Below are 20,712 nucleotides of genomic sequence, written 5' to 3'. Positions count from 1 at the left end.
GTCACAGCGTCACTGAGAGGCTACACCGAGGTCATGTCCCAGAGGACTGCATTGACTTTCCCAGGAGGCTGCCCAGGGCATCACACTGTAAGGGGACACAAGCTGTTTCCATACACCCACTGAGGACATGAGGGCACAGTGCCCTGTCTGGAGCTCATATGGGACCAATTCCTAGTTTCTAGTAGTGTCTATCTGGTATCTCCTTACCCCATTAGCCTTCAGAAATACAGGCCACCCCCTACCCTTCATTAAAACACTTCCATTTTTAATATTTCCACCAGAGAACCAAACAGTATCATCTACGACTGATTTTTTTCTGTTAGGGAACTATTTACTGCTTCTATTGCCCATCAGAAAGATTTGTGTTAGGATTCTTGGTGATCTTCATAGATTGCTCGTACAAGAGAAGAACAAGAACCATGAGGCAGAGGAAAATATCGGTAAGAGAGGGGGAGCTAGATCACACACCAAAGATCATCTATTAGCCCAGGGCCTTCAATTTACTAGCAAGGAAACCGAGGACCAGGGCAGTATACATGATGTAGCTGGAGCTCCAAAGAGAGGAGAAAAGAAGGGGCACAGACTCCAAGTCTCTGCTGTGCAAAGGCCTGTGCCCCTCCTCAGTCCAGGACAGCCTTCTGTCTGGTTTCTGTACAATTTACAAATGAAAATACTCCTCTGGTTGCCCGCATTAACCATTCACTTTCATGTATTTCCAGGTAAGGAAGAACCCATCAAAGTGATGTTGGCTTAGAGGTGGAGAGTTTATTAAATGGGTTTATTAAATTAAAATTATTCATCTGGTGCTCTAATACCATCATCCTAATTAAGGGATTCCACAAGTAATATATTAACCCACATCAAAACCTAAGAGTAGCATTTGACATATACAGAAGACAAACTTATCTACATTGTTGCATTTACTTTTGTAGTAACTATAAAACAAATCACATACACTTTCAGAGAAAATGCTAAACCTTATTTTATAACTAAGTCATCTGTTGTTCTTATGACTCATCATACCAGAGGATTTCAGAAATCCCAGAAGGAAAGGATGAAACAAAAGCCTGATCAAGATAACCTGTTTATTATTACTCGTTCGAGCTGCTTCAGAAATACTGCTCAATTCTAGCAGTACAAAGCATGTTTTCTTAGAGATATTTCTTTCTCAGAAGATCCTAACTTCAAAAGTAGGGGACAAAGAAAAAAAAACGATGGGACTACTTTCTATACTTTCTAAACATCTGGGCAGGCACTACCTTAGTCAAAATTTTTGCAAGTGAGAAGGTAAGCTATAGAATTACTGGTTTCAGGGGCGCCTAGGGGACGCAGTCAGTTAAATGTCTGAGACCCTTGGTTTCAGTTCAGATAGTGATCTCAGGGTCCTGACATCAAGCCCCGCACTGGGCTCTGGGAGGAGTCTCCGTCTCCTTCTACCAAACCAAATCCCCTGATCACACTCTCTCTCTAAAATAAATCAATAAATCTTAAAAAAACAAAAACAAAAACCTAGTTCAGTTCCACCTTACTTTACAACAGACTCCCATCCAAGTACTAACCAGGCCCGACCCTGCTTAGCTTCCGAGATCAGACGAGATTGGGTGGAAAATTAAAGGAAACAATTGGGCAAGCATGTATTTTGAGGGAAAGTGAGCAGTGATGACACAAATGAACAGGTCCATGCGTCATGTATATTTCCACTTCAAAAATAAAATCAGAAAACACAGTAAAAGATAAAGCAAGAATATCATTAAATCCCACACAGAGGAAAGTTAAAAGCTGAAGAAAAAGGATGAGAAATAAACAAAACCTTTAGTTATTACTATTACAGTACTTGGGGGGCATTAAATTTAGCTCTAGATTTCCTGGAAATTAAAGCCCAAATGGGAAACTCAACAACTTATATAATTCTTCTCTGATGAAAAGAAAGCATGCTGGTTCATGAGGAGAATGGATTTATTGTTTCCTGGAGCTGAATTCTAGGAGGCATTTGTTGTCCTTGTACAAAAAGCCTTGAACCCACACATGACAGGTTCAATGATGTATCTGCAGAAGCAGTACAACTGTTCATGGCACCATCTCAAGAAACAAGAGTGAAAAATAACCCTTCACGGTAGGCTTACAGATGTCTATTTACTTTCTACTGCTTTTTTAAAAATTCCTTTAAAAATTCATGGCCTCACTAAAAATGAGGCCATACCTATTGGGTGTGACCTACAAAATACCAAGAGGAATACATCCAGCACTATTTAACCCCTTAAATAAAGAAGTTAAATAAAGAGGCCTTTTCTTCCTGAGAAGTGAGCCACTCTTGTGGGTCTTTATGAGTAACCATCAGAAAAACCTGAGCGAGGTCTTGAAACTCTAGTCCAAATGCCTTGCAGCTTGTAGACTTCACTTTAATTAATAGAACCTGTCAGAGACTCCATTAGGCTCTTAAGAGACCCTCTCTTCCTATTCTGGTTTATTTTGCATTGGAAGGTGTGAGGAGGGAAACTGAAGGGGTTTGGAATGGAAACTGTTCATTAAAGTCAAAGTCAATGGATATCCGTCTACTTCCTTCAGTATTTCTTCAAATGGAGAAACAGTAAAGGAACTCACCTTCAGAATCTCTTCAACACAATGAACTTCATTGGAGTAGGTCTGCTAAAAGTGGGGGGGGGAGAAGGAAAAAGCTTAGCACAAACAAATAAAATCCAACTCAAGCAATGGTACTAGTGGGTGCTGGTATTCATCCAGCAACACTGCTGCAAGGGTGACCACCTTAGGATCGCCTTTCACTGGCGGAGTAGTAGGAACTTCACATTCTGGAGCAAACAAGACCAGAGACCAACCTGACTTCATCCGTGGGGAAATGCTTCTGCTGGAGACAAATGGAGACTAATTTGGACCCTCAGGTCAACATTTCCAAAGGAAAACGTGTACCTTAAAGAAAATTAGTAAATCTAGAGGAACAACAGACATAACGAAAAGTGGAGGCAGAAAGACAGGAAACAGGGGTCACAGCTTGCTCTGTAGTAACATCTGTCCAGCCAGCCAAGGGAAATGAACACAGTGATGAAAATCATGTGGACACCTCAGTGAGCCCACAATAAAGAGGGGAACACCAAATCAAGGATAGTTTAGATTTTCTGGGTAATAATCTAGCTGGCCAAAGACTGTCTTTAAAATAACGACATTCATTCTAATGTCTCCTCCCCTCCTTCAAGTCAGCATTTCACAGTATATATGCACATGTATACACACACATACACAAAAACATGCCCCCCTTTTCCCCAGAGAAAGACCCTAGGGAGAGAGGAGTTTTCCTAGTGGCCTCTGTGAAAGATCTACTACTTATACTTCTTCCTGATTCTCAGCTAAACAAATGACAGCTGCTACCACACTATCACCACCATAGCCAGTGTCTAGGAAAAGTCATTTTTACAGTCTTTATATCTTTAAGTGCAAAGAAAATGAAAAAGTAAAACAAAAAACACTAAAACAAACAAACAAACAAACAAAAACCCAACCATTTTTTGTTAACTAGACACATGAAACAAATCCCATGACCTCATCCTTTTCACTGGAAAAGGATGGATTCACTGGATTGCTCTGTGTCAATTCAGAGCCAAGTGCCCTGGGCAAGTTCTATACAACACACACCCCTCCTGTGACTGCCACTACTGTGTGCATAAAGCACTGGTCTTCCCAGTCCGTTGGGTCCAATACCTGCCTCACAGCTGGAGAGGAGAAGAAAGGGTTTTTTCCGGGCTCTCATTTCTAATCTGAGTGTAATTTAATACAGCATTAGTTGCCAATTCCTGATCTAGGATTCATTAACTCACCACTCCAGTTTAAGGATGAAGGGAAAAGGAAAGAAAAGAGCACACAACACTCACACTGTCGTAGAATCAAACTGAACAGGCATGTCAACGTTCAAATGTGATTTACCCTGACTGGGTCTGTTCTTAAAACATGTAAATTTCATGGAAACAACTGTGCTGAAATGTTTATACTTTGATATTTTTGAGGAAGTTAGAAGGTATAACCAAAGAATCAAGGGTATACCTTGACGTCCTATCAGATCTGCCTTTAGGCATTCTGCATGTTACTAACTACATTTCCTTACCTGCTTTTTGGTTTTTTCAAAACCATTAAGAGATGCCTAAAAATTGGGCCAAACACTAATAACCAAACCTTTCAGTACAAATGTCAGAAACAGAACTGAATGCTGTTTTGACCTGAGAGTAAAATGTAAGAATAGTCTATGGTTTCAATTTTTCACATGTATCATCAGGAAAAATAACAATTTTAAGTTGAAGGAGAATCAATACAATAAAGCATATAGCATATTCCTACCGACCCTGGTCAAACAGTCCCCTCATCCCCATCTGTTCCTGGAAGGCGAACAGGAATCCAATCAACATGTCTGGGAATCAATGAAATACTGAAGCATGTTGGAATGAGAGAGAAAAAGATTTGCCCACTGCTTCTGACAGAATGCGATGTGAAGGCTTTAACTTCAGGATGCTAAGAAAAGACCTTCAATCTTCGTAATTATTCAAGGAGTCAACACTTAGCCAAGATGCTTCATGTCACTAAAAGATTTTTTCCCTAAAGCTTTATTACATGAGATGAAGCAGAACCAAAGAAATTTTTCTAAAGCTCAGAATTTATTAGTATCTGGATAAGATAAATATTGCTAAGTGGACAAACTTTAACCCATTTAACCCATTTAAAATTGTAAATAAGGTCTTAGTGTTCAAGCATTCATTCGTTTAATTTGTTTCATTTACTGTTCATTTTTTCCTATTAGGTCCACTATGAGAGTGGGAATATTTCAACGGAGTGCAGGGATTCCATTCCAAATACATGAGGATATTAACATATTGAAAGACCTCCGAGCAGCACTGTTTGTAATAGCAAATAACTGGAAATAATCAAATACCCCAAAACAGGAATCTAGACCTTCACAGTACATCCACACAGCAGTGTGCTACAGAGAATTAAAATAATAATGTAGGGCACCTGGGTGGCTCAGTGGGTTAGGCCGCTGCCTTCAGCTCAGGTCATGATCTCAGGGTCCTGAGATCGAGTCCCGCATCGGGCTCTCTGCTCGGCAGGGAGCCTGCTTCCTCCTCTCTCTCTGCCTGCTTCTCTGCCTACTTGTGATCTCTCTCTGTCAAATAAATAAATAAAATCTTAAAAAAAAAAAAAATAATAATAATGTAAATGTACGGGCTTGCATGGAAAGATGCTCAAGATATTTTCAACTTGTTCTTTAGAAATAATTTTGTATTTAGAGAAAAGTTGTGAAAATAGAAAATAGAAAAAAAAATTCCCACAAACCGTTCACCCAGATTCCCCAAATGTCAGCATCCTACCACATTTGTTTTTTATTTTTTTCTCTCCCACCCATCTATCCTAAACCATTTTTAAGAGTAAGTCAGACAGAGTTAATGCCCCTTCACTCTTAAATACCTCTGTGAGTACCAACATGTATTTTTAAAATGATATTTAACTATTTAACAGAGGGGAGGCTCCAAGACAGTCTGAATTAACAGGAGTCCATTTTATGTTCCATCTACCTGAGATTCTGATCTTTACTCTTCTGCCGATCCAAATTAGAGACTCTAGTTTAAGAGTGTATGTGTTTCAAATGTGTCTGCAGAGAAAGATCTGTAAGGACAGGCTCCCTTGTTTCATCAAGTACAGTCTGGCACCTCCAAGTCTGCTGCCAGAAGGAGACCTTCCAAAAGGGGAGGGCAAGTTCAACAAACCATTATGGCCCAATCCCTTACTTAAAATCCACTTTGGCCACAGGGTCTCCCACTGAGCTCTGCCATTCCTGCTGGGAGAATCCACGCTCTTTGGAACAAACACTGCAGCCCAAGAGGAAGTAAACACTAAGCCTCTCTAAAGCACAGCCTAGTTAAGGCTGAAGATCTTCAGGTAAGGCCTCCCCAAAGAATAAGAGGTGACAAAAAGCAACAACAAGGAAAATCTCTGCTAGCTGCATGAATCAGGAAGTTCTACTTCACAGGTCCCTTCCTCATCCAGCTCCTGCTCCCAGTGTATAGATGGGGACTACAACCACAAATCCCACATTCAACATCTAGGTTCCTCGGGGAGCACAGCTCTGCCCTCCTACCGACTTGTGGCTACCTCCCAAATCTGGTGTCCTGTGTGTAGACTGACCTCGTTTGCTCACTAGGGTATGGCCTTAACACAGGAACCGTAATTCTATTCAACTAAAAATAAAATGACAGCAGCTACTTACTGAATACCTATTGTACCTGGCACGGCATTAACCTCTTTACCTACTATTATTTCCTCTATTTGATACCATCTATTGTAAAATGCAACAGCATTGGCTTGGGGAGCAGGAGCAGGGAGACTGCACTAAATGTCCCCATCAATTGTAGATCTGGCCCTCATTACAGAAACATAAAAATGAAATACCACAGCCAATGTTACATTCAACTATGAAAAGCTAGCTTTTCCTCTAAGACGAGGATGCCTTCTCCTGCCACTTTATTCAACAGAGTAACTAGAAGTCCTAGGCACAGCAATCAGACAAAGAACAAAAGTTTTACTTATTTACTGGAAAATAAGTAAAACTGTCCCAATTTGCAGATGACATACTATATATAGAAAATTCTAAAGACTTCACCAGAAAACTATTAGAATAAATGAATTCAGTAAAGCCTCAGGATACAAAATAATATACATAAATCTGTTGCATTTCTGTATACTAGTAACCATCAGAAAGAGAAATTAAGAAAACAATCCCAGGGGGTGCCTGCTGGCTCAGTGGGTTAAGTCTCTGCCTTCAGCTCAGGTCATGATCTCAGGGTCCTGGAACTCAAACCCCTCCCCCCAAAATCTGGTTCTCTGCTCAGCAGGGAGCCTGCTTCCCCACCCCCCACCCCAGCCTCTCTGCCTACCTGTGATCTCTGTCAAATAAATAAAATCTTAAAAAAAAAAAAGAAAGAAAGAAAGAAAGAAAGAAAACAATCCCATTTATAATTACATCCAAAAACAAACCCATACAAAACACCTAGGAATAAATTTAAACAAGAAAGTAAAAGACCAAGACTCTGAAAACTGTAAGACCCTGATGAAAGAAACTGAAAATAATACAAATAAACAGATATATCATGCTCACAGACTAGAAGAATATTGTTAAAATGCCCATACTACCCAAAAATAAAACATTCATACTACCCGAAACAATCCACAGATTCAGTGTCATCTATCAAAATCAATGGTATCAAAACCAAAATACCAACGGTATTTTTCACAGAACTAGAACAAACAGTACTGGAATTTGTACAGAACCAAAATAGACTCCAACAGCCCAAGCAGTCTTGAGAAAGAAGAACAAAGCTGAAGGTATCACACTCCCTAATCTCAAACTATACTACAAAGCTACAGTAAGCAAAACAATATGGTGCTGGTACAAGAACAGACACAGAGACCAAGAGACCAGAACAGAGTCCAGAAATAGAAACCCATGCTGGTACAGTCGATTAATCTTCAACAAAGGAAGCAAGAATATACAATGGGAAAAAGTCTCTTAAACAAATGGTGCTGGGAACACTGGACAGCTACATGCAAAAGAATGTAACGGCATCACCTTCTTACATCATACACAAAAATAAACTAAAAAATGGATTAGAGACTTAAATCTAAGACCGGAAAACATGAAAGTCCTGGGGAAAAAAAAAAAAAAACACAGGCAGTAATCTCTTGGACATCGTCTAAGCAGTACTTTTCTGGATCTGTCTGCTCAGGCAAGAACAAAAGTAAAGATAAATAAATGGGACCACATCAAACTAAAAGTCTTCTGCACAGTAAAGAAAACTATCAGCAAAACAAAAGACAACCCACTGAATGGGAGAGGAGAATATTTGCAAATGATATAATCAATAAGGGATTAACACCCCAAAATACACACAGACTCAAGACTACCATCCAGAAAACAATCCAATTAAGAAATGGGCAGGGGACGCCTGGGTGGCTCAGTTGGTTAAGCCACTGCCTTCGGCTCAGGTCGTGATCCCAGGGTCATGGGATCAAGTCCCACAACCAGCTCCTTGCTCAGCAGGAAGCCTGCCTCTCTCTCTGCCTCTGCCTGACACTGTACTTGCTTGTGCTCTCTGACAAATAAATAAATAAAATCTTTAAAAAAAAAAAAATGGGGAGGCACCTGGGTGGCTCAGTAGGTTAAGCCTCTGCCTTCGGCTCAGGTCATGATCTCAGGGTCCTGGGATCAAGCCCCACATTGGCCTCTCTTCTCAACAGGGAGCCTGCTTCTTCCTCTCTCTCTCTGCTTGCCTCTCTGCCTACTTGTGATCTCTCTCTGTCAAATAAATAAATAAAATCTTTTAAAAAAAAAAAAAAAAGAAAAGAAAAAGGAAATATTTAACAAAGGAAATAAACTCACAGATACAAAGAGCAATTTGGTTGCCAGAGGAGGGGAGGCGGGTTGGGGCACGGCTGAGAAAAAGGGATAAAGAGATACAAACTTCCAGTTATAAAATAAGTAAGACACAGGATGCAATGTACAGCATAGGGAATATAGTTAATAACAGGTAACAACTTTGTATAGTGACAGATAGTAGCTAGATTTATTATGATGATCACTCCATAATGTATATAAAGGTTGAATCACTATGTTGTACAATTGAAACTAATATTGTGTGTCAATTACACTTTGGCAACAACAACAAAAAATCTCTGAGGGAATTCTGTATAACACTCCAATTCTCCTATCAACTTCCGTGGTACGTATTATCCCATTTTTTAAAGTGAGACTGAATTTTGGAGAAATTAAGGTATATGTCCGAAGTCACACAATGCTCTGGACTGGCTGAGGCTGGGTTCACAACAGTTAAAACTACCTTTCCAAACACCTCCAACATTTGGGCAAGGGACAAACACATTTTAGCATTTTAAGGAGGGGACGTGATTCCAGTTGTCCTATGCATGACCAAACACATTTTTTTAAGAACAATGTTTTGCCTCTGTTCGTGCAAAGCAGTACTCTGGGATTCAGATCTAACTGCCTCTTAGCACTACAGGTGCGTCAGACCAGAAAAGGCATCAACGCTGGCCTCGTTCTGATTTCTCACTCCTCTTGGACTGACACTGTTAAGCATAAAGAAATGCACTGATATCAAAATAAAATACGTTTGTAAATGTCTTCTAAGCATGACTCAAGTTCGTTTTAGTAAGCTAAAAAGAGCTGGAGGGGAAGAACTCTACCTCACCACTGAGACCAGGAAGCCCTTCACAATGTTGTATTGTAAGTCTCTCAAGTTTCAACACAGCAGCACTTTTTTAACAATGCTGTTCTCAAACACCCTTAGTTATCACTAACCAGGAAGCGCAGGGAGCACAAAGGCAGCATGCAGAGGAAGGAAGCCAGAAGATCTTGGATTCTAGCTCTGGCCCTGCTGAGGACTGGCTCTCTAATGCGGCCTGAGATTCAAGTTCTTTGGGACTATTTCCTGATGGTGATAAAAGGATAGTATTACCAATTCTAACCAATACACATCTGCTGGTATGCTTTTAGGCTCAGAACTCAGAACATGAAAATAAATTTCCAGATTTTAGCTTTAGAGACTTCTTACACACTCGTTCATCCAAATTATATGTCAATGTCTTAAGTAACAGACTACTGGAAATAAACGTACTGGGGACAAAAGGGAAGTTTTTTGCATTGTTTCCTCCTTAGAAACATTAGGACTACTCTTAGAAAACTATTTTTCACCTATCTGACTGGCAAAACAAAAAACTGACAATACTGTGTCTATAAGCTAGTTATGAGGAAACAGGCACTCTAATACACTGGTTGGTGGCAGGGTAACAGGTCACAACTTTGGAAGACCCCAATGAGGCAAAAGCCCCCAAATTCTAATTTTCTGTACTCTGACACAGCAATGTGGCTTCTAGGTGTACCAACTTCGAGGTGTACACACAGGCATCTGTACAAAGTTAGTCACTTCAGCCTAGTTTGCAAATAGTAAGAGACTGGGAACAATCTAAATGCCCATCTAGGGATAACTGGCTAAGAAAACTGTAATACGTGGCCCTTACACAGAAGTACTATGCAGCTATGACAGAATGAGGACTATCTTCATGTACTGATTTGGGGGCAATCTCCAAGATGTATTGTTAAGCAATAAACATAAAAGAAAAAGGAAAAAAAAATAGGTGCAGTGAATGCCAGGATCTGTATCAGTGGCAAGACAATGGAATAGAAGATGAAGGTGGAGTTACTAATGATACCTGAAACACCACTGAGAATATGGACGAGAAGAAGCCTGGCACATCAGCTGCTTCCAGAAGGGAGAATTAGGGGGTGGGGGGTGTCAGTGGGAAGCTTTTCTATGTACATATTTTTATCCTTTAAATTCTGTATCACAAAATATATTATCTATTCATAAATAAAAACATAAAATAAATATCCCTATTTTAAAAATAGGGATAAATATTCTCACTCAAAGTACAGTCGAATGTCTTCTGCCACATTTGTCTTTACATTCTATTAGTCTTCCTCTGAGTGACTTTCCTTCTCCCAAACACACACCTATGTGCATCTATTATCTATTCCCAGCTTCCTCCTCACTGCTCTGGGCTTGCCCCAGCTAGCCGCAGTGCGCCGAGCTGCTCGCAGATTTGCGGTCAGCTTTCCATCGCGCCTGGGAGGTGTTCCTGTGGAAATCCAGGACTACTGTTAAGGCACGGGCCAGGGCCTACTAACTAAATTCACTCTTTCTTCCCAAACTAACCTACAAAGACCTTGAAAGAGGTGCACTGTTTGGGTTTGCTTTTTTACAATCAGTCAAAATACTTAAATACTGAGCAGCCACATACGAAATTCACAAAACCTCGTGAGGAAGAAATAAGACAATGTACGTTAAAGCTAATGCCATACAAACAAATGCAGGCATTTATCATGAAGATGCCATAATCCCCATTTCCAAGAGACAGATTATAGAAGGAAACCAAAAGGCCTGCCTGAGCAAGGTTCTGACGCAAAATTAATTTTATTCTGTGAATACAAAGTAAATTCCCTCAACAGCGAGGCCTATTACAAGAAAACGCTCAAACTGCTTGGGTGTGCCTACTTAGGCTGGAAAGTTATAAAGGTGCTAGAAATATTAGGTTTCAGAAGCATCATGCCCTTTGGGCAACTATCTAAACGTCTACTTCCACACCCAGTATTTCAGAAGACTTTTTAAGATCCCTAGACAGATTTACAGGCACACTTATGGTACAAATATTTTTAAAAACGAAGCTATATCGTTAATATGGAAGGAGGGATAATGAGCTTGAAGACAGAACAGGGCACTTTAAAAAAAAAAAAAAAAAGATATTTTTTATTTGACGGAGAGAGATCACAAGTAGGCAGAGAGGCAAGCAGAGAGAGAGAGAGAGAGCGAAGCAGGCTCCCTGCCCAGCAGAGAGCCAGATGCAGGACTCGATCTCAGGACTCTGAGATCATGACCTGAGCCGAAGGCGGAGGCCTAACCCACTGAGCCACCCAGGTAGCCCAGAACAGGGCACTCTTAACAGTGTAATAGTATTCGGTAAATTGCAAGCCAACTTTAACTGTTAAATTTTAAAAAATTAAATACCCTCCTATCGCTCCCCAAATATCTTCAAATAATGGAAAGGTTTTGAATAGACTTTAAAATGCTCTCATATGTAGCAAAGAATCACTCACATTTCCTTGGAACCCTTTTTTTAAATGCCAAACTGTTTACCACACATGAAGGCTACCACAATTAACGTCACGCCAATTGCAGAAATCTCTATCTATAGCTCTCCAAATAAATTTTTCAAGGGAAGACCATGATAAAGGACAAAATCATTTTAAATGATGAGGGATGTCTATAGGTCACCTACAGTTATCATCACCAAAAATTTACTATGGAAAGACCATGCTTTCTACTTATATTGGAGGCTCTAGAAAGAGTGGTCGTGTGGAAACAGAGGTGTCACAAACACTGGCAGGCCTTTTCTGGAAGTCTCCTTACTCCTTGACTCCCTACCTTCAACTCTAAAAGATAGCCTTAGTGTTTTCATTTGTTTTCCACAGCCTCGTTTCTTATTTGATGGGGTGTAGGGGTTTATTCATCTCTGTGTCTCCCAAGACTTCAGCATAATTCTGGACTAACACAAATGAGCAAGTAGTATTTGTGAAACAAATTTGCTTTTGTCATTTCATGGCATCTCTGACAAAATTCAGAAACATGAATTTACCAAAAAGTATGAGTATTTTAGGCAAATTCTCTTTTTTCCTATATATTAGAAGCAATATGTTTGTTCTCACTTGTAACATTCCAGACAGACATCTTCACAGAACAACACTTCTTAAAATACAGAAACCCTCAATTAAAAAAAATATATTACAACAAAATTCCATCACCACCACCAAACCCCATCAGATTTTCTTTACTCAAAGAGTATGGGGATGTGAATTTCTCCAGGCAAAGTTTCAGATCTAAGAGTGAACAGGAGATCATGACTAGTGGGAGAGGGGGTACATCAGACATGCTTGGGTTGGGGTAAGGAAAGGCATGTGTCTCCTTGAGAGAGGACATCAAGAAATATTCTAGGGATGAACACTGAAGAATGCTGGAAGCCCCAATTCACTTATTAAACAAAAGCTAATATCCCTGATTTAAAAGTTCACCTTGGGGCACCTGGGTGGCTCAGGGGGTTAAGCCGCTGCCTTTGGCTCAGGTCATGATCTCAGAGTCCTGGGATCAAGCCCCGCACCGGGCTCTCTGCTCAGTGGGGAGCCTGCTTCCCCACCCCCTCTGCCTGCCTGTGATCTCTGTCTGTCAAATAAATAAATAAAATCTTTAAAAAAATAAAAATAAAAAAAAAGTTCACCTTTAGGTAAACTCCAATTTTTATAGGCAAATAATTATTTCCTTGTCTTTCATGAACTAAAGCAAACTAAAAATGAAAAGAACCCTAAATATCATTACTGAAACTTATAAAACCTCACCAGAAGTACTCTGAACTTTTAAAGATAAGTATGAATATGTTTATTGTTCCTTTCCAGGCACTTTGATTTTACCTAATTTGCTTTAGTATCATTAATACTTATTTTTCTAAAGTGTGTGAAATTGGGGTGCCTGGATGGCTCAGTAGGTTAGGCCTCTGCCTTCAGCTCAGGTCATGATCCCAGTGTCCTGGGATGGAGCCCCGCACCAGGCTCTCTGCTCAGCGGGGAGCCTGTTTCCTCCTCTCTGCCTACTTGTAATCTCTATCAAATAAAAAGTAAAATGTGTGAAATTTATAAAAGCTCATAATTTATATTAAGTAAACTACTTAAAATAGTCTGGAAATTCTGTTTAGATCTCTATTAAAACAAAGTATCTTTTCATTATGGAACCTAGGATCTAAATAAAAACACGGACAGTGAATAGTCTTCCCCACATACATAACTGTAAAAACTTCATCTAAATGTACAAATGAATGTGAGTACTAGAAGTGTTGGTTTCATTTATTTTATTACTATTATTTTCCTAAGATCGCCTGAGTGTGTACATTTTAATGTATTTGGCAAGGCTTCTGTAGAGCCACAGGTAACAGTTCCAACTTAAAAAAAAAAAAAAAAACTGGGGTGCCTCGGTGGCTCAGTCATTAGATGTCTGCCTTTGGCTCAAGTCGTGGTCTCGGGGTCCTGGGATTGAGACCCGCATCAGGCTCCCTGCTCAGCGGGGAGCCTGCTTCTCCCTCTCCCACTCCCCCTGCTTGTGCATGCTCTCTCTCTCTCTCTCTCTGTCAAATAAATAAATAAATAAATAAATCTTTTAAAAATAGTATTTATGTTTATGCACTATGTACAGAAATGTTTTCAGTAGATATTATTTATGATGATGTCAACTAGTTTTCTTGGTACAAAAGTTAAGTGGAAGGGGGTCTATCTGAGGCAGGTTTAACTGACTTAAAAACAAAGAACCTGGACGAAAAACAAATGTCAAAAAAACTTCCCACTGTTTGACATTACTTATGTCTATTCTCGGTAATACACCAACTTTCTAACTTTTTGGCTGTGAACCACTACCATTCAACATGTAATAAGGTATCAGAAATCTCCAATGCTCTTAAGACTTGAAAACATTGGGCCTTGGAAGAAAGATCACATGAGACCCCATGAAGCCCACTGTGGGCTTAGCAACCATGAATGATTTAGTAAGAGTGGCTAAAAAGGCACTGCTTGAAGGAAGGAAGGAATGAAAGGGAAAAAAAAAGAAGGAAAAGAGTAAAGAGCGAGAAAGAGGAATCTCAAAGAGCAAGTCTAGACACTGGTTCCAGTGATAATAAACTGACAAGTTCTTTCAAATGAACAAAACAATATGATCCATTTCCTTCCAGAAACAACTCTATTGACTGAAACAATCTTAACAGTTTTCTCTAAGAGAGACTTAATTTTTTTTATTTTTGAGTGGGTACATTAATTTGCAAAGCATGAAGTCTTTCAATTAAAATATATCATGGTAGGGAGGGTGTTACACTGCAGTGTGGTGGTGACTGATGACCATGCTTACCCCCAATTCCGTCACACCCTTCTCTCTCCTGCACTCCCTCGTGTGTGCTCATGCGCGCGCGCTCTCTCTCTCTCTCACATACACACACACACACACACACACACGCACGCACGCGATTGTTCTCTCACAAATCATATTAACTGATGGTTCTGAGTCTAAAACAGCACTACTAAATTACTTTGTCAACCACGACCGGATTTAGAGATACATAAACCTGTATTACTGCTCCTCCTTTGAATGTATGTGTCTATCAAACTTAAGTGGCAAACAGTGTTCAGGAACCATGTCTAATTCTATGTTACACAGGGTGCCTGGACTTTTTTTTTCCATAGCTGAGCAAAAGCTAAGCCTAGAGAGGCACCAGAAAAAAATTTTCCATCAGTTTCTGGATTAGGTTGAAAGAAACTGAAGTCATATGAATAAGATAAGCCATTTAATCCACGCTTTGTCTGAAAGAACATAAAGATTTTTATCTTGGGTTTATTCCAAGAGTAATCTCAACAGTCCCCTCTGGGCTAGGTGTGGGCTGTCTGTCTCCTGGCATGATGACTTTTCAAAACAAAAAACAGAACCCAGTGGAAAAAAAAGGGCAGAAAATTACTGAAGCAGGCATATATGCTCTGAGGAAGCAATTTGAGCTTCAAACTACCTTAGGGATTACTGATACTATAATAAACAGAGGAGAGAAGGAAAATAAAGATGGCCTTGCCCTTTATATCTAATTCTGAGCAAGTAAATTCCCCCATTTCTTGGGGCTTTAATGTTAAGTAACAAACCACCAGGTTGCTTGCCAGGGTCTAGAAAAAAGGCCAAAGATCATGTTGGGAAAGTAGAAATCATTTAATATTGTAACATTATGAATGGTTACAAATCACTTATTCAATCCTATCATCAAAGAGGACCTAAAATGAAGAGACAATTTTGCTTTTCCAAAATCTATTAAAAACTAGATTCAGTCATTCTTTTTTAGGGAAAAAAAAAGTTTACTAATTCCACTGACTCTCTCGTAGACTTAATAATCTTTTTCTTTTCCTGCATTATCTTTGCATATAAATTTGGTCTGAAAGTTTAGACAAACTGCAACAAGTTCCTAGTAAAGCTCATCTCATAAAGTGACTTACTCTAGTGAAAAAGTTTAATAACAATGTTTTGAACAAATATTTAGTCACTCAACAAGTGCTAGTTTTTTGTTTTGTTTTTTAATATATAAATGCAAGGGGCAGGATAAATATATATAAAATTTTTTTCTTTCCAGGGCACCTGGGTGGTTCAGTTGGTTGAGCACCCAACTCTTGATTTCAGCTCAAGGTCACAATCTCAGGGCGGTGAGACAGAGCCCCAAATGGGGCTTCACGCTAAGCGTAGAACCCGCTTGGGATTCTCTCTCTCTCTCCTTCTCCCTCTGCCCCTCCCTGAGCTCATGCACTGGCTCTCTCAAAAAAATAAGCAAAATAAATTTTAGTCTTGCATGTATTTTAAATAGGTATTTCGTATGTGCAAATCAAAAACACTCTTTGCTTGTAAAATAAATGTACTCTAATATCTACTATTTTTTATTTATTTACTTACTTAATTTATTTACTTAAAGATTTTACTTATTTATTTATTTACTTATTTGAGAGTGTGTGAGTGGCAGGAAGAGCAGAGGGAGAAGGACAAGCAGACTGAGCCGAGCAGGGAGGCCAATGCCCAGCTCAATCCCATGACCCTGAGATCGCCACCTGAGGTGAAGTCAAGAATTGGATGCCTAACCAATTGAGCCACCCAGGCGCCCCTCATACCTGCTGAATTTAAAGCATTTTAAACATTCAGACTATATATGATCACTATTCTAAATGTTGCAGCAGCAAACAGTTTATGCCCATCATGTGACCCAACTCAACCACTTTCCCCATCTTGGTATTTTCCACTCTCACTCTCCCTGCTCTTCTCATTTCCTCAACACTGACAGACACCTGCAGTGAAGTTTTAAAAGTACTCTTGACTTAAGCCCAGAGCCCTTAACCTAAGACTCCCAACTGTCTGGCTTTTGTTTTTGTTTTAATTTATTTATTTTTAAAGATTGTATTTATTTATTTGAGAGAGAGAGCATGGGGGGGCAGAGGGTCAGAGGGAGAAGCAGATTTATTTCCCACTGAGCAGGGAGCCAGACGCAGGACTCGATCCTGGGACTCCAGGATTTTGACCTGAACTGAAGGCAGTTAGTTGCTTAACCAACTGAGCCACCCAGGTGCCCTGTCTGTTTTAAGGCAAGTAAGTGAACCCTATCTGTCATCATTCACAATATTCTTGCATTTATTGTTGTTCCTGATTTCCTAGGCTACAGAATCTAGGTGCCAGAGAAGAGAGAGTATGAAAAATGGTCGACCATTCTAACAGTGGCAACAAAACAATTCCTTTTGAAAATTGCCTTTAAGAGAAGAGAGGGTCAAATGAGCAGAAGTAAATTACATCTCAGTCGTACATAAATCCAACTGTGGTTCTCCTGACTACTCCTTACACCTGGCACACGGCCTGCCGAGAAGATGCTCTTGGAGCACAGGTCACTTTTCTACTGACAGTGTCATAATCACAGTGCCAGCCTGGGGGGAGGAGGATGGGAAAGGGCACAAGCTATTTAAAAAGTCCTTTCACTCTAAAGTTCTTTAACTGGTATACAGCTGAATCCTCTGTAAAAATAAGCAATATTATTTATACTGCCACAATAATGCTGTCTACTAAATAACAGCAGGTGAATCTGAAGAATTTTAGGCTCCAGAGCAGGAAGTCTTATATGTTTTATTATCTCTCTCTCTCTCTCTCTCTTTTTTTTTTTTTAAAAAGATTTTGTTTATTTAGGGGCACCTGGGTGGCTCAGTGGGCTTTTTTGCTTGGCGGGGAGCCTGTTTCTCCCCGTCTCTCTGCCTGCCTCTCTGCCTATTTGTGATCTCTGTCAATTAAATAAACAAAATCTTTTTTTTCCCCCAAAGATTTTATTTATTTATTTAACACAGAGAGAGAGAGAGAGAGAGAGAGAGAGAGAGATCACAAGTAGGCAGAGGGACAGGCAGAGAAAGGGGGGAAGCAGGCTCCCCACCAGAGAGCCCGATGCAGGGTTTGATCCCCAGACCCTGGGATCATGACCTGAGCTGAAGGCAGAGGCTTTAACCCACTGAGCCACCCAGGCACCCCTGCTTTATTATCACTTTTAGTAAAACTTTCAAGAGCCATCTCAATGTCAAACATTGTTTCCTTAATAAAATTCTCTCAAAAGCTTTTTGTAGGACAGAATACGCCAGTTTTCTTCTGGACTTAATTAGAACAAGTTCCTAAAACAAACATTATTTGTGACAGGCTTAAGTCGCTTGAAAACTCTATCCCTTCCTAAATCTGAAGCTAATAGGTCCCTCCGACTCATTTTCGTACGCAGTTCCTACTTTTAAAAAAGCCCAAAGGTAGGAGTGCCTGGGTGGCTCAGTCAGTTAAGCATCTGCCTTTAGCTCAGGTCATGATCCCAGAGTTCCTGCCATCCAGATTCATCAGGCCCCCTGTTCAGCAGGGCAGTCTGCCGCTCCTGCTCCGTCTGCCTGCTGCTCCCTCTACTTGCTCCCTCTACTCTCGCTCTCTCTCTCTCTCACTCTCTCTGTCAAATAAATAAATAAAATCTTAAAAAAAAAAAAAGAGCTCAAACGTATAACCTGAATTCAAATAAATCAAGGAAACATTCACACTATAGTAACACCTGAGGGTGCGCCCTCCTTTCTCGTTACTTGTGCCCAACTTCTCCACTTTCTTGTTGTTGACACAAGATTCACTACTGCTTCATCTTAAACAACTTCTGTCTTCTGAGGGGGAAAAAATGAAAACATTGTCATCTTCTCTAACTAGACTTTCAGCACATAAATTTCCATCCCACATAGACACAGGCCATGTTGACCATGAATAGGCTGAATAAACTAATTAAGAACCAAATAACTCCAAGAATACTAAAATCCCTCTCCTACACTTGCCTGTACCAAAGTAAAATTACTTCAAAATATTCTTTTACTGCTGAAAATCAATTATTATTTGTAAGTTAAAATTGGGGCAGGAGCCCCACAATCATTTGAATTTGACCCAAATTCCATTTGCTGGAAAACAAAAGCAAAGCAACAGAAGCCAAGGGGGGGAAAGGAGAGAGAGGGAGAGAAACCAGAATGGGGAAACATACACATGTATACACACACACACACACACACACACACACACAAGCTTTCAACCTGCCAATATCTTCCATTTGTACCTCTACTTGAGAAAGACAAAAGAAACCATCAGTATTTGCCAAGAGATCTGGAAGTTCAAGACTGGAGTTTGAAAGATGGACCCCCCCCCAAAAAAAAAAGAAAAGAAAAGAAATCTAAGTGGTAAAGTACTGCTTAAAGTGTTTTTTAATTTCTTTACAAAGCATTGCCAAAAATGGGCTGTGACTGCATACAGATAGAAAACAATAACATTATGCTTTTTCTACCTTTACTCCATTCTTTCATTAGAAAGAGACAATGACAGAGAAAGGAAAATCCATAATCCAAACCAACAACCACGGAAATCTCAGGAGATATTCAGTCTCTAGTGGCAGCCAAAAGGGGAAGGAAAAAAAAAAAAAAAGGGCAGCACACACCACACCACCTGTCTGCTACCTGTCAAGTGTATAGCAAGGGAGGGGCCATGGGAGGGGCCGTACACCTGGGGCTGGAAGCTTACTGACCTTGTTTAGAAGGTCAGGCACACAGCGGTGCTCAACTAGAGGTTACTCTGACCTTTCTCTTTGATGTTACCCCTAGCAGAGGTGGCAAAAGAGAAGAGAGGGAAGAAAAAGGGAGGGAACAAGAGAAGGGCAGGATGGAGGGAGAGAAAGGGGGAGGGAGAGAGCTTTCTTCGTCTTCTGAGGCCTCAGTTTCTCACCTGCTTGCTCCCCACCTGAATGTCAGGCGTGCACTTGCTGGTACTTACTGCGGGGCAGCTGTTCACTGAGGGCACTTACCTCTGTGAGCATGTCTTACTGCCTTCCTACATGGCAAAATCTCCCCTGTTTTCCTACATCCCCTTGCCAGCCCTCACCGGTGCCACTAGGCCACCGTCTTTTGTGTGAGAGGCTGCAATGGCGGCCCTGACAGGAAAGAACTTTTAATCTCTTCCCTTGTACTGAGCCATAAGAAGCAGCGAGTGCTCCCGGCACAACTCCCCTGGCTCTGCTCCTAAAAATGCTCTCTCAAGTACACCGTTGCTTAGCAATATTCGCCTTCCCCCTGTACATTTGAAATTGGCAACATCTGTCCCTTTAGCAGTTTTGACTTGTGCAAAGCACCATGCTCACAGTTTAAAAACATACGGCTTTAGGAAATGGGCAATCCTCCACTCTTCTGTCACAACCAGGCATGTGAAGACCCCCCAAAACGGTTTAAATCTTCACTCTGATGCACTTTGCTTTCAAGGTCGATATAAAAATTTTCATGATTTAGGGGCGCCTGGGTGGCTCAGTGGGTTAAAGCCTCTGCCTTCGGCTCAGGTCATGATCCCAGAGTCCTGGGATCATGCCCCACATCAGGCTCTCTGCTCTGCAGGGAGCCTGCTTCCTCCTCTCTCTCTCTCTCTCTCTGCCTGCCTCTCTGCCTACTTGTGATCTCTGTCTGTCAAATAAATAAATAAAAATCTTTAAAAAAAAAAAAAATTTCGTGATTTAAAAGTGCCAATAGCACAAAAGCAAAATATGGAAGCCACCACTGGGAGTTCCTATTAAACCCCACCTAGTAAGTGTCTGCAGGATGACACCTGAGGATGGGCGGGAAGTAAATGCCATTCAGCTCAAAATTATCTAACTAATTCTATCACCAGCTATTATATACACATATGTATCAGAGAAAACATAATGCATATTAGTAAGTATGTATAACATATTAATAAAGGCAATATATTCACGGAATAGGATAGACAATGTTCACGCTCACATCAGAACCCAACTTCATTAACAAAAGGACACCAACACAGACACATACACACACACACACACACACACACACAGTGATCAATGGCAAAGAAACCTAAAGAGTCTAGAGGAAAAAAAAATCATTTAATTCCAGCATTATGTATTTCAAAACAAATGATCCTAAGTTTCCTAAGCTTTTTAAATTTATCC

At 40.3% G+C, this 20,712-nt stretch overlaps 1 protein-coding gene across 4 annotated transcripts in view; it reads right to left on the bottom strand.

The window, feature by feature from the left end:
• The window catches only part of AFF1 (AF4/FMR2 family member 1), a 203,703-nt gene that overhangs the window by 46,918 nt on the left and 136,073 nt on the right, over positions 1 to 20,712 (bottom strand). For 2 of the 4 annotated variants that reach the window (XM_032332809.1, XM_032332811.1), the window contains one exon: positions 2,602 to 2,646. The exons of 1 other annotated variant lie outside the window; for it this stretch is intronic. In XM_032332809.1, the coding sequence (XP_032188700.1) occupies positions 2,602 to 2,646 (45 nt within the window). The remainder of the gene's footprint in view (positions 1 to 2,601; positions 2,647 to 20,712) is intronic. One more of the 4 variants, XM_032332810.1, reaches the window with a different exon arrangement.

The sequence above is a fragment of the Mustela erminea genome, chromosome 2 (assembly GCF_009829155.1).
Source record: "Mustela erminea isolate mMusErm1 chromosome 2, mMusErm1.Pri, whole genome shotgun sequence".
NCBI lineage: Eukaryota > Metazoa > Chordata > Mammalia > Carnivora > Mustelidae > Mustela > Mustela erminea.
The sequence above is the reverse complement of the archived record's forward strand: the minus strand, read 5'-3'. Positions and strand labels throughout refer to the sequence as shown.